This window comes from Notechis scutatus, chromosome 1 (genome assembly GCF_049901735.1).
Source record: "Notechis scutatus isolate UNSWTSFEM ecotype Mainland chromosome 1, rNotScu1.2, whole genome shotgun sequence".
In the NCBI taxonomy this organism is placed as follows: Eukaryota; Metazoa; Chordata; class Lepidosauria; order Squamata; family Elapidae; genus Notechis; species Notechis scutatus.
In genome coordinates, this window is record NC_142009.1 from 285,462,190 (window position 1) to 285,475,456 (window position 13,267).

Genomic DNA, 13,267 nt, shown 5'->3' on the forward strand with positions numbered 1-13,267 from the left:
TATGTAAGCCTGCAGATCACATGTGTTTTCTACAGCTTGCAATGTTGCTTTGGAGGGAATGGGTTAGAATGATAGACAGTGTCTTGCTCATGGACCCTGCTTAGAGTGCTGCTGTGGATGTGACATCAGCTTACTCAGCTTGGCTGGTTCTTTCTTGGTATAGCAAAAGGACATGCTTCCACACCCAGGCAAGGCAGTCCAGGAGAATTGCTGCATTACTGATGGAACAGCAATCTCCACAATGTCTTCTTCTCATTGCAAATTTGGGGTGAGGATGTCTCAGTATTAGAAAGTTGATCAGTCCAAGAAAGTGGCTGTACATCTGATACTTTATTGGAGTAATCTTCAGAGGAGGGATTAGAGCCTGTCAGCTTGCTGCTAGTGGCAGAGAGCTATGACAATGACACGAGTAGTAGATGGAGTTGTAGGGTTCTAAAATTTAATTAATTTGATGAGTAGGGCTTTTCTGGAAGTGTCAAGTTGCATATGATTCCGTTTCAGAATACTTTTTAATAATTGGATTAAATTAGTGCTTGATTGTGTGATGCTATTTTCTTCATTTTTGACTTCAATAGTTTTATGAAGTGAGAATGGAGCTTCAGTGTTTTATCTCTGGGATGGTGCCACAAGAATCTCAACTTTATTACATTGTTTGTCTGACAATTAAATACAACTGCTCAGAAGAAAAGAACTTTTACAATGGATATGTTTCTTGCTCAAGGTATGAATATATTATGTGTTGACTTCTTTCCTCTGATGTTCTGAGGACACCAAAGTCTGCAGAGATGGGTTACAAATAATCATGGGTTACAAATAATATCATCCTATAATCATAAACTATTAAATGCTATTTCACAGCATAATTTTCTACATTTTAAAAATAGTTACATAAATTCCAAAATACTATCACAAAAAATGTTCATTGTAAGTTACCTTCAAAGTTCAATTTGCTTAATATTTTTCAAGGTGGAGCCCTTAAAATTACTTTCAGTGCTAGGAACAAAACTTGGCCAAATAAAAACTGATTGTCTTTCACCATGCACCAAATAATTTTTCTTCATTATTTAGCATAATGAAGAAAATATTTAGAAGATAGAAGCCACTTCTATCAAACCTTTCTCATTTTGAGATTAAAACAGTTTGTCTTTTGAATGGTATTGTGTTCTTTCTGAAGACCCAAATTCACAATGTTTGTCTATGGTCAATCACCCTTGGCTTTTCTAAGCAGCCCTCACAGCATGTGAAAATGTAGAAAATTCAGGATATTTTGATTAGGGGCACCTCATCCTTTACACACCACTGTGATTCTTTGGGAAGATCTTATCTGATCACACTTATTCATGTCTTATTTACTGTTATTTTGGTTTTTTCAAGTCAGTTTTTATTATTCATGAACACCCATTATTTCCTGCAGTCTCCTTGACAATATTTTTGGAAGTGATTTGTCTTTGCCTCTTCCTAGGGCTAAGAGGTAACAGCTGTCTGAAAGTTGCACAGCTGGTTTTGTGCTTAAGGCAGGACAAGAAGTCATGCCCTTCTGATTTGTTTCTTTCTGGTGACTTTACCACTACACCCAAACTGGCTATTTATGCCTTAAGTACAACTCCTTAAAATACTGCACTGCATTCCTTTGTGCCCTTTGAAATGAATATAGAGCACTGCTCCTGAATCAATATCACATTTCCAGATTGTTTACAAGCATAGCATGAAGTGTTTCCTTTAATACACAAAGAAGCAGTTTGTGATGAGACTATACGCTGTCTTCTTCTGTGAACTGCTTTGGAATTAACTCTGTTCTAAAGAGTTCCAAACTCTTTGAGCCAGTCTGGTGTAGTGGCACCAGGCTAGAAATTGGGTGGCCGTGAATTTTAGGCTCATCAAAGTTGTTTGAGTGACTTTGGACCAGTCAATTTGTCTCAACCTAGGGACAAGGCAGGGGCAAACCACTTCTAAAAACCTGCCAAGAAAACTAGAGACTGGTCCAGATGGTCACCAGGTGTCAGCACAGATTTTAAGGCACATATTGAATTAGAGGCAAGAGTTGTAAATATACAAAAGGGTGTCATTTTTGTACCAACTTACTCTTAACACTCCTTCTTAGACAATTCTTGTTGCTTCTATCTCTACCAACTTTACAAGGTCCAGTAATAGCTGCCGTTTGCTGATCTTCTGCTTGTTGCAAAGAAGAATTTTTTTGTCCTTTTGTTTTGATGACTGGTTTGTGGGCACAGATGGGCGGTATTTATAAATACATTTTAAAAAATAAACAACAGATTTACCATTAAATAAGGTCTAGCAACTATTACTCAAAGGAAGTGGAGATGCATTATAAAAAGTTAGCTTTGAAGAATTACTAATGGAATAGTAAATTGCTTGGGTTGGTGTGCTGAGAGCACCTTATCATTTTTGCATAGCTTACAAATAGATTTTGTTCTGGGACTTTAAGGTCAGTTCTTCTGGATATAAGTATTACATCTCAATCAGCATTTTCTTCTGTCAATGACATCTGCTACTGATCCTTTTATCCTGGTATGTAAGTTCTATAACCTGAAAGTAAAATGAATTAAATGTACAATAGATTCTATTGTATCTACTCTCACTCCCTGGAAATAACTACAAATCCTTACTAAAAGCGACTGTCATTGATCTTGGCAAATTCATTTATCCCAAACCCTGTTATTGGCCACTGAATCTCAACTATGGTCTATCAATACCTTCAGTGAAAAGACAAGCTGATTGCTACAGTTGGTTTTATGAAAAAAGCATTGTAGGTAATTTCAAAACTAATTAGGTCAGAATAATATACCTATTCTAATTATCTTCAGAACCACAACATTGCTTTGTGATTACTTTGAAGAGAATAAATAATCTAGTGCTGTGCCAACAGTTCCTCGCATTTCTTTCCTTTAATCCGATGTAAAATACATTCTGATGAAACGGTTGACAGACTCAGGCCCTTATTTTAGTTATAAGATGGCCGAGGGATATGTATGAGTGCCCTGCCTTATTATATAACTATTTCTTCAGTGGTCTATAGACTATCTGTAAGCGCAGCAATCACATCCTGCATCATCAAGCAACAATAAAAGAACGTCAAACATTACCAGAAGTAATTCTGAAACATACAGAGAGAAAAAAAGAGAAGCCTATTTTGCAAGGCAAAAAAAGTTTGGGGTTAGACAGTTTTTTGCAAAATGTTTATAATTATTATTCAACAGATGCTCCTGGCAACCATTGACCCTGGCAAAGTCATTCAAAGTTTTGAGTGCTTTAAGCAGAATGTTTTATTCAAAACATTCATGAAAATATCATGTTGCTCAGTTTCTAAATGTACATTTTACAGCAGACTGGCATTAGTACAAGGAAAAAGGCTACTAAGAAGAAGCTGCAGTTTCCATTATAAGGTGTCCCTACTTAAAAACAGGCTGCACCCTTACTATGCAACTGTACAATTTCTATGCATGCTTCCTGGTATCAGGATGCCAATATATTGTTTCATGGCAAAAAGAAAAACACAAGTCCTTAACTTTATTTAAAAAACAGTAAAAAGTTGTTCACAGAACAGTGGTAGTAATCTACTCTTCAAGAGTTTGCAAACAATGCTAGTCCATACTGCACATAAAACCAAAGATCAGTCAGTTCCATCTGAGACAGAAAAGTTTGACTAAGAGGAAATCTTCACCTGAAAAGGCACAGTGGAAACAGGTCTGGATGCTCAACGTATAATAGAAATCATTCACAACAATAGGTGAATATTCCTGGGAACTTTTTTTTTGTTAAGATAACATGTTTGTTCACAAATAATAATAGCAATAGTAATAATCTGTTGATTTGTCTTGGCAATTCTCATACATCAATGATGGTAACAGCATAACAGCTTTGTTCCCATCTGACAGAAATTAGTGGCATGTTCTACAAAGCAAAAGTTAAACATGACCGTATGTATTTATTAAATTCCACAGTGTTTTGACAGATTGCGATTCAAAGGATGCTGACACGCTCACTGAGGGCTTTCAACTCTGCTTCTTCTGGTTCAGGATTTTCATTGTGGTTAGGGCTTTGACCCATAAGGTGTGCTGGATACTGCAAACTATTGTCTCCTGCATATTGTTCCCATCGGGAATCGTCACTTTCATGGGTGATATAACGCTTGCCTATTTTGCATTCAAGTTCCCGTAAATCTAGCCAGGCTTGGTAATCCTGTAAAATGAAATAACAATCTTAATTAATATTCAAAAAACCCACTGAGAATATAAACAATATTGTAAACCCTTCATCTTCTAGTAATAAGAGATACGAACCCTGCCCGCCTTACTTTTTAAATGTTCAGATATAGATTCATCTCAATATGAAGATGGACCATTAGTTCAACTGTTTCAGTTTGCTCTGTGTTCCAGGATTCCTAGGTCACCAAGGCTTGGGGATGGGATTTGAAATCCAATCATGTCAGAGATACCAGTCTGAAGAAAGATGGTGTATCTAAATGGCAACAGTCTTCCAGGATTCTGGCAGTTCTGAACCCAGAACATGTAAAGTATGTGGAGCATTGTAACTTCTTGTAATCTAAGCAACGCTGTATACAATTCAAGTAAAATTACACTTGGACTCTGGAAAGCTCATCATATCTACTGGATCAACCTGGACATAACGCTATTAGTATTTAAACCAGCCCCTTGTTTTTCCCATGTCCAGGTAATTGTGCTAAACTCTTGTGGTAAACTCTTATCTTATCTATAAATTAAAGAAGAGGTAAAAGGCATGAAATTGATAGCATTACCTGCAGCCAGGGGTGGCTTAATGTCTTATCCACACTGTAACGTTTTCTCATTTTAACTTGCAACAAATTATTTATGAGATCAATAGCTAGAGAGAGAGAAAATACAATTTCAGAGAACATGATTCTCTAATATATGCTCGAGGATCATGCAATAACAAAGTCAAAACAGGAAGGCCAAACTAATAATTCCATTTTTGTCATCCATTCTGATCAAATGCTGTAACTTAAATGTATTAAGAAGAGAAGTTCAATTGAATAGAAAGGAGGCAATCATATCAGTCTTATTTTGACATTTTGATTCAATAGTCTAATGGGCAGGACCTTAATATACAATATGCAACTTCTTGTTTTGGCTTTTCTCTATGCAGTTTTCATTGCCAGACAAGCTGTTTGGCTGGAAAACTGTAGGTGGCAAAAAGTGAAATATGGTCTTCTTGTGTGCTGATATATCTATTCTCTACAGACAAATCAATATTATTATGCTAGCATTTGTACCAAATAGGAGATTTCAAAAGATGGTTTTATATATAGAATATGATACTGTAATTCAACATAGGGCTTTTAAAAGTACCTTATTCTCTTAGATATTCCATTCTCTTAAATCAATATTGCAGTGTTTTGGAGTGAGAGGACAGTGACAACTGGAAAAATTCCAATAGACTTTATTGATTACTCATATGATAAAATATTATAAAATGAAAGTGCTAGCACTGTTAAATATATCTTACTTCCATGCATTGTGTAGATTTGGTTCAAAGTAAAGAGCTATCATATATTAGGTATTCTTCTTCAGATATTCACTCTCAACACATACCCATTACAGCTAAAACAACCAATACCAAACCACCTCCAGGGCCATATTATAAATGCTCTCCAACCATCACATGGTTCCTTTTTATATCAGGAAATACATGAAGGTGGCTTGTAATATATTGCTCCCATGAATACTTAGTTCTGGCTGTAAAACTTGTACATCCATATTTAACTTTTAACATAATTTAACTTTTCTTGGTTAAATATAATTTGCTATTCTCAGTAAGAGAATTAACAATGTGTCTTTAGCATAATTTGTCTGCAGCATTATATTAACTTTCCACTTTAGAAGTAATGAAATGGCAAGGAACACTCAGCCATTGTGAGCTTGCTGCATTACATTTTACATTTTTAAAATAGTCATTTCTGTATTCAGTGGATAATCAAGTTTGTCATATACAAGCTGTCAACAACTAATAGAAGCTCCATATGCATATTAGCACATGCAGGAATCTTTAATCAGAATAATTAATTTAATTGGGATAATCAATAATAACTATATTTTTGTGATCATTGGTCATTCATGCCCTGGTCATTTCCTATTGGACTATTGCAATGTGCTTTACGTGGGCTATCCCTAAAAGTTGGGTTATCCAGAAGCTTCAGATGGTGCAGAATGCGGTCATGTGGTCCATAGTGAATGTCTGAAGAAGGGCACATATAACACTCTTGCTCCATGAACTGCACTGGGTGCCAGTTTGCTTCTGAGCCCAATTCAAGATGCTGGTCATCACCTATAAAGCACTATGTTACATATTGAGCATATAAAGTGGTGTTAGGCCCTGCTAAAGTGAGACTAACCTTTAGATGACCCCAACTGTTAACACCAACTGTTTTGGAGGGAAACTTAGAACATTCATATTTGGGCAGGGGTTTTGTGGGCCCAGGGTGTAAAATTACAGGTCTTTGTCTGAAATTCCTCAGTTCCAGTTTAGAGTCAATAAATGTTGTTGTATTATGCTGGTCTGCTTCTTGCCTACTGAAGCCCACTACACAACATACTACATGGCATAGAACCAGGTTACCTACAGAATCAGCCTTGCCCTATCTCATCAGCCTGTTCTCACTCAATCAGGCAGGGAAGATATAATGCAGAACCCATCAGTCAAAGAATTTTTATTGGTAAGATTTAGGAAAAGAGCCTTTTCTGAGCTACTTTATGGAACATCGCAACCTGAGAGAGGAGGGAAACCCCAATCTCTTAGTCTTCTGCAAAGAGGTCAAAACCTGGCTCTGCATATTTGAGGGGTGGGGGTCACAGAAGACCATTCAACTGTGCAGCTGGCTAGTCTCATGAGAACTGCCCCCTCTACCTGTAATAGCAATTCTTAAATGGCTATTTTAGGATTTTTTTTTCTTTTTGATGTTGAATTGTCATTATTCTATAATTCTAAAAGTTTTGAACCTAATTTTTATGTTGTTTTATTTATCGGTTATATTATATTGTACACTACTCAGAATCCCTTTTGAAGGAGATGGGTGGTTTAGAGATATGAAATATAAATAGTAAATAAATAATTGTTGAGATCAATACATTTTTATTGTCTATTCCCATCAAAAGCATCGTAAGGTTTTGAATAAAATACTAATACAATATTTATCAGGACTAGTACATGATTGTAAGAGTTACATTAAACAATGTCATAAAATGCCCAGGGATATGTGTCTACCATTATTATTCTTTTCCTTTTTTATATATAGTATAAGCTTACAAGCTTGAATAATTTTTACTGATTATTCAGAAGCCAGATTAAGTGCATTGACAGCTAAAAAAAATGAGACTGCAACAAATAAGAAACATCCTATAGATGGAAAATGTATGTTGTATTGTGGGCCTATTTTTGATCACTGAAATTATTAAATTACATAATTCTATTTTATTTCTATATAGCCTTTTGTCAACTGACAGGCAATTGGTGCCGCAGTGATTAGAATGCAGTATTGCAGGCTAATTCTGCTCACTTCCAGTAAGTTTGATCCTGACTGGCCCAAAGTTGACTCAGCCTTCTATCCTTCTGAGGTAAAATGAGAACCCAGATTGTTGGGGGCAATATGCTGACTTTATAAACTGCTTAGAGTGCGCTATAAAGCACTATGAAGTGAAATATAACAGTGGTTGCCAACCTGGTGGGGCGCAGCTCACTGGTGGGTTGTGAGAAAATTTTGGTGGTCCACAGAGAAATGCCACCCCAAAACACTCTCCAAAGCAATTAATCCAGGCTGCAGGGAACACAAGGCTGCACTGCCCACATGGCCCGTGGGAACACAAGGCTTGCATTGCTTGCATTAGGAACAACACGAGGTAGTGAGGGGAGGGAGGAAAGAGCAGAGAGGGGAACTTGCCTGGCCACCGGGTTGCTTCTTCTGCTTCTTTCTTCTGCTTTTGGCTGCATGCAAGGAAAGCAGCAAAAGTCTTTCTTTCTCTCCCCAAAACTCTGCCAGAAATGAGTGTTTGGGACCCTGCAAGGCATCCTGCTCCAAGAGGCTGTGCTGGCAAAGACTCATTTCTGGCAGAGTTTGAGGGGAGAGAAAGAAAGACTTCTGCTGCTTTCCTTGCATGCAGCCTGAGAACGGAGCTCAAAAGCAGGCTAGGAATGGGGCTGCCTTAGAGGGGGTGTAAGGGAGAGAGAGAAAGAAAAAGAAAACCAATATCAGTCCCCCCCCCCCCCCCCCCCCCCCTCTAGAAGGTTAGAACAGATCTTTCTTCCTCTCCACCACCAGCAAGCCATGTCAGTCAAAATTCACGTTAGTGGTCCCTAGGATTTAAAATAATGAGTTTGGTGGTCTCTGAGGTCCAAAAGGTTGGCGACCCCTGACATATAAGTTTAAGTGCTATTGTTATTGCTATCAGTAATTGCTAATTCCCACATGTACTTTCTGAAATTCCTAGCTTAACATGTTGAGAGCTGGCTTAACAAATCACACGGTAACTATGAATTATAAGCCTACCTATTTAAGCATGGTACTAGTCCCAGGAAAACTAGATCCTCATGAGCTTAATGTTAATTTCCAGTATAATAAGACCATATATGTTAGTTTTAAAAAGCTGGACTGTTTCATCCCATAATTCAAGAGAGGCATTATATAGACCTGTAACCATCATAGAATTATACAAAAATTATACAAAAATAGTTTTAGTTCAATAACTTTAATGTACTGTGTTTTCCATTTCTACTTTAAGAAGTGTTCCAATTCACTTTTCCTGGAAAATTCTGATTCTTTTCAAATATACCAATAGAGCACTGTCAATGTTACCTAGTTTGGTAATGAAATGTCTGCAAGAAAACCACAAGCTCAGTGAACATAAAGAACTCCACTTTTCAAATGTCTAAGTGTTCCTATTCTACATTACTAGAAGAAGCTATCCTGCTGATACATACTGCAGTGTGTCTCTGAAAATGTACGTAATTTAATGTACATACAGAGAGATTCAAACATGGAAGGATTCCATCTCTGGTCAATGTCTTTGTAATGTTGGCAGTAAGTCAATGTTCACTGGTATGTTTGTTGAAGGTTCAGATTCAGTCTCAAAAAGTTCTTTGGAGAGCAGTCTTAGGAAAAGGTTAAACTACTTTAAGGCATTGCAGACATGTTCTCTTTGTATTCCAGGGCTCTCAGAAACAGTTTTTGTGAAGCAAATAGGAAGTGCCACAAAGCTCTATTCTAATAAATTGATGTAATTCAATGAGACATGATTAAATATTTTCAGTGATAAAGCTAAGTGAGAGTACAGCAGGACAGGACCCTATTAGATCCATTGAAAGGATAAATTGTTATATATCATAAAGTCTCACTCTAGAGGAACTGTACTTCCAGGTACACAAAAGGAAGAAGTCTGCAGTCAAGTAACTTCTTAAATGTTTAGTTTTGATTTCTGATAAAAAGGAAAGAATTCACCCACTTTCTATTTAAAATATAATAAAATCTTAGAATAAATTGAACCTCAGTAACAATATTCTCTTTAATTTTATAACTGTATCTTTTTAATCTTTGGATCTGATTGTGGATAATTGGGATTCTTATTTTTAGATAATAGATATATAATATGTATTGTTGGAAATCATCTATGGAATAGATGATAACATCTATGGAAAGGCAAAATATATTTAATTAATAGATATATAAGTACAATAAATAAACAAATAGAAAAGTAAGTAAGTAAGTAAATACCTTCATGAGAGATTTCCTTCCAGGGATTAGGTGGGTACATAAAAGCAGCATTCTGGATTTGATCATGAATATCCTCATCTTCATTGAATGGAAAAGTACCACTGAGGCTAACATAGATAATGACCCCGACAGACCACATATCAAGTGATCTGTTGTATCCTTTGTTTCTCAGAACTTCAGGAGCAAGATATGCTGGTGTACCCACAAGTGAACGTCGGAATGACTTCTCTCCAATAATCCGTGCAAAACCAAAATCACAAAGCTTCACCTATTTGGTACAAAATTGATGACACAACTCTTATGAAGTAGAGCTATATCCAATATCAGATAAATTAATTTTTACTTATACAATGGGATAACTGATATTCTGATAACTGTCCCCCTCCTTTCCACATACATCCCACTCATTTGTTGTAAAAGATACTCTCATCTACTGGAGAAAAATAGTAGATTTGGTATGATGTCAATTTGGTAATGGACAAAAATAGTTGGGAGCTATAATCCCTATAGTTTTGCTAACTTCAAAAAAAGAGTGATATTATTATGGTTCATTATGGTTCATCACACAGCCAGATGTTCAGACTGGATTTGGCATTTTATCCACCTATCAAGTCTTTCCCAAGGATATGGGACAGGCAAATGTTGATCTTATATAGTTTTTAAGATGTCATCACAGCATGTAAGCTGTTCTGAGTAAAGCTTTTGCAATTGACTGGTGGTGGATTTGTCAAGCCAATGGTGTTCAAGTGGAGTTTTGGGATTGCACCCAAAGAGCCTATTACGATTGGTGCTATCTTTGCTTGCTTTTGCCACAGTCGTTCTATTTCTATTTGCAAGTCTTTATAATCTTCTCAGATTCCTTCTCTTCTGTTCTGCAGTCTCCAGGTATTGTCATATTGACTATCCAGACTTTTTTTGTTTTTCTTATTGACAACTATTAAGTCTGGCATGTTATATGACAGAATGCCTGTCTGTTCAAATTCTAAATGTGGTAGTAGTGGCAGTAGTAGTAGTAGTAGTAGTAGTAGTAGTAGTAGTAGTATTGAAACAACTTAAGTATATTCAAAGCCTTACAATGTAAGCAACAACTGTAGAGCTAGAGAGAAAAGGAAGGAAAGGAATAGTAAATGCAGTTTCTTATAAAATGTGTATGATGTACTAATATCAGGCCACAGATTTCCCTAGCAATATTAACAAACTAGTTTCCTCATATATTTGAAATACAAGTGAAGTTGTACATGAATTTAGTTGATTGCTTTACCCTTCATCCAAGCCCAACAAGCTTTTTTAAAAGAAAGAAGGAAGGAAGGAAAGAAGGAAGGAAGGAAGGAAGGAAGGAAGGAAGGAAGGAAAGAAAGAAAGAAAGAAAGAAAGAAAGAAAGAAAGAAAGAAAGAAAGAAAGAAAGAAAGAAAGAAAGAAAGAAAGAAAGAAAGAAAAGAAAGAAAGAAAAGAAAGAAAGAAAGAAAGAAAGAAAGAAAGAAAGAAAGGCATGTATGTTTTCTAACTTGATTAATTGTTCTTTGTTATTCAAAACTCACATAGATGCATTGCTTTAAAGCTAAGAAAATTATTCCAAGAGAGTATGCTGCTGCTTTATCATCATTGGAAATCAACCAATTGCCACTAGAACTTTGGATTTGGCTACAATCAGGAAAAACATGTTTCATTTATACCCAGTCTCTATATTGGCTATATTGTTTATAGCACAAATTATGTAGATTTAGATACACCAATACATTTCATTTTAGTTACAATCTGGAACTCATCTTCACATAACTTAAAGCTTATATTATAAGAGTCATTGATAATGTCAGAATTCCCCATGATAACTTATATATAGATGCACACAAAGAAAATCTAGAAAATCTCATTTGTGTTCACATACAATTTAATCTTCATCCACATAATTCATATTAAAATCAAGATGCATTGATTTAGATTTTGCAATTTATAGAGGTATAAAGTGATACATTTTACTGATTCCTTAGTTGTGTTATGGGACTACGGTCATGGAAAGCATTATTGGAACAAAGAATTAAATCATACTTTGAGGAGCTCTGCTTCAAGAAAATGAAACATGTTTTCTTACGTTATTTTCTAAAAAAAATAATTTCATATTTCATTGAAAAGCAATTAAAGTTTGAGTGTTATAAATCACTTTCTGTAACTTGTGATTTGTTTTAATAAAGGATTGAACTATATTCCTGCAAAGAAAAATATTCCTACTTGCCTGTGGAAAAGGGTCAGCTGATGCTAGCAATACATTCTCTGGCTTGAGATCACAATGAACAATGTTTTTAAAATGAAGATGCCTCAAAGCAACAAGAATCTGTAAAGAAACAAATTAACTGTTCTGCAACATAGAAAAACCATTCCATGTTTATTTTACATATTAATGTGTTCCTAGAAATGTGATATAACATCAACAAACACAAAGATGGTGATTGGCTTCAGCTGATTTTAAAGGTTTTATGTTATTCCAAATTGGAGCAATAACTTATAAAATGAGAGGAATATAATATTAAGTTTCCATAAAATGTCATCAATGCTCTATTGTTATCACTGACTCTACAAAAACCTTGGCCAGCACGTACTGTCATACTAATTCAGGAAAAAGCAGTTCAACCATTTCTTTGCTTAACCTGAATTGCACTGGAGAATTTGTTCAGTTTGCATTTTAATATCCAATTACCAATTCACACCTTCTGAATCAATATATGAACAATGCCACAGTCATTTTTGGTATTCACACTTCTTAAGAGTTTTACACAGCAATTTCCCAAACAAAAATATGTATACTCGTGAAATACTATAAAAAAAGCTTTTAAAAAAATGTGTCGACGATGCAAAAATGCCTACAAAATGTGTAAATTAGGAGAAACACACATGAAATATCCTCATAGACTTTTTAAAAAAGAAAAGAAACTGCAAACTAATGTAGAAATAGGACAGACCAATTAAGATATGAAAACACTACAAACTAAACAAAGCCAAAATTGGCTTGTACATTCATCCTCTAAATGACTTATTTTATACATAAAGAATTTTTGAAAATATATTTAATATATAGAATTGAATCTCGCACAAAATGAAGTATCATATTTGATGTCTATCCTAATGGACTCTTCTTACCTGGGTAATTAAAAACTTGGTTATCCGCTCTGGCAACCTTCCTTTTTCACTTGACAAAATCATTTCCAACATATCTCCATGGAGTTTCTCCATAACAACAAACACTCTTTCTGGTGTCTCGAACATGCATTCCAGATTTACAACGCCCAGGTGATGCAGATTCTATAATAAGAGATAAACACTTTTAAATGAGCCAATTTGTCTCCATCCAATTACAAGATTTCAGAAAATATTAGGTTATTGTGGAGCCATTCATTTTTCAAGTCCTTTGGCACCAGTGAAAGTGTAACAAGGCGGGAAGAAAATACATTAGGAATACCCAGGATAGCACAAATCTGCTTAGAACTTGTCAAAAATTTGTTCTGACACATCAA

General features: G+C 35.5%; 1 protein-coding gene across 3 annotated transcripts in view; it reads right to left on the reverse strand.

Moving 5' to 3' along the window:
* Nucleotides 1-3,269: 3,269 nt before the first annotated feature.
* The window catches only part of PRKD1 (protein kinase D1), a 107,018-nt gene continuing 97,020 nt past the window's right edge, over nucleotides 3,270-13,267 (reverse strand). For all 3 annotated transcript variants that reach the window (XM_026664531.2, XM_087951763.1, XM_087951764.1), the window contains exons 15-19: nucleotides 12,894-13,055; nucleotides 11,992-12,090; nucleotides 9,761-10,028; nucleotides 4,778-4,863; nucleotides 3,270-4,200 (exon numbers count right to left, since the gene is read on the reverse strand). In XM_026664531.2, coding sequence (XP_026520316.1) covers nucleotides 3,982-4,200; nucleotides 4,778-4,863; nucleotides 9,761-10,028; nucleotides 11,992-12,090; nucleotides 12,894-13,055 — 834 coding nt within the window. In that variant the 3' untranslated portion in view covers nucleotides 3,270-3,981. The remainder of the gene's footprint in view (nucleotides 4,201-4,777; nucleotides 4,864-9,760; nucleotides 10,029-11,991; nucleotides 12,091-12,893; nucleotides 13,056-13,267) is intronic.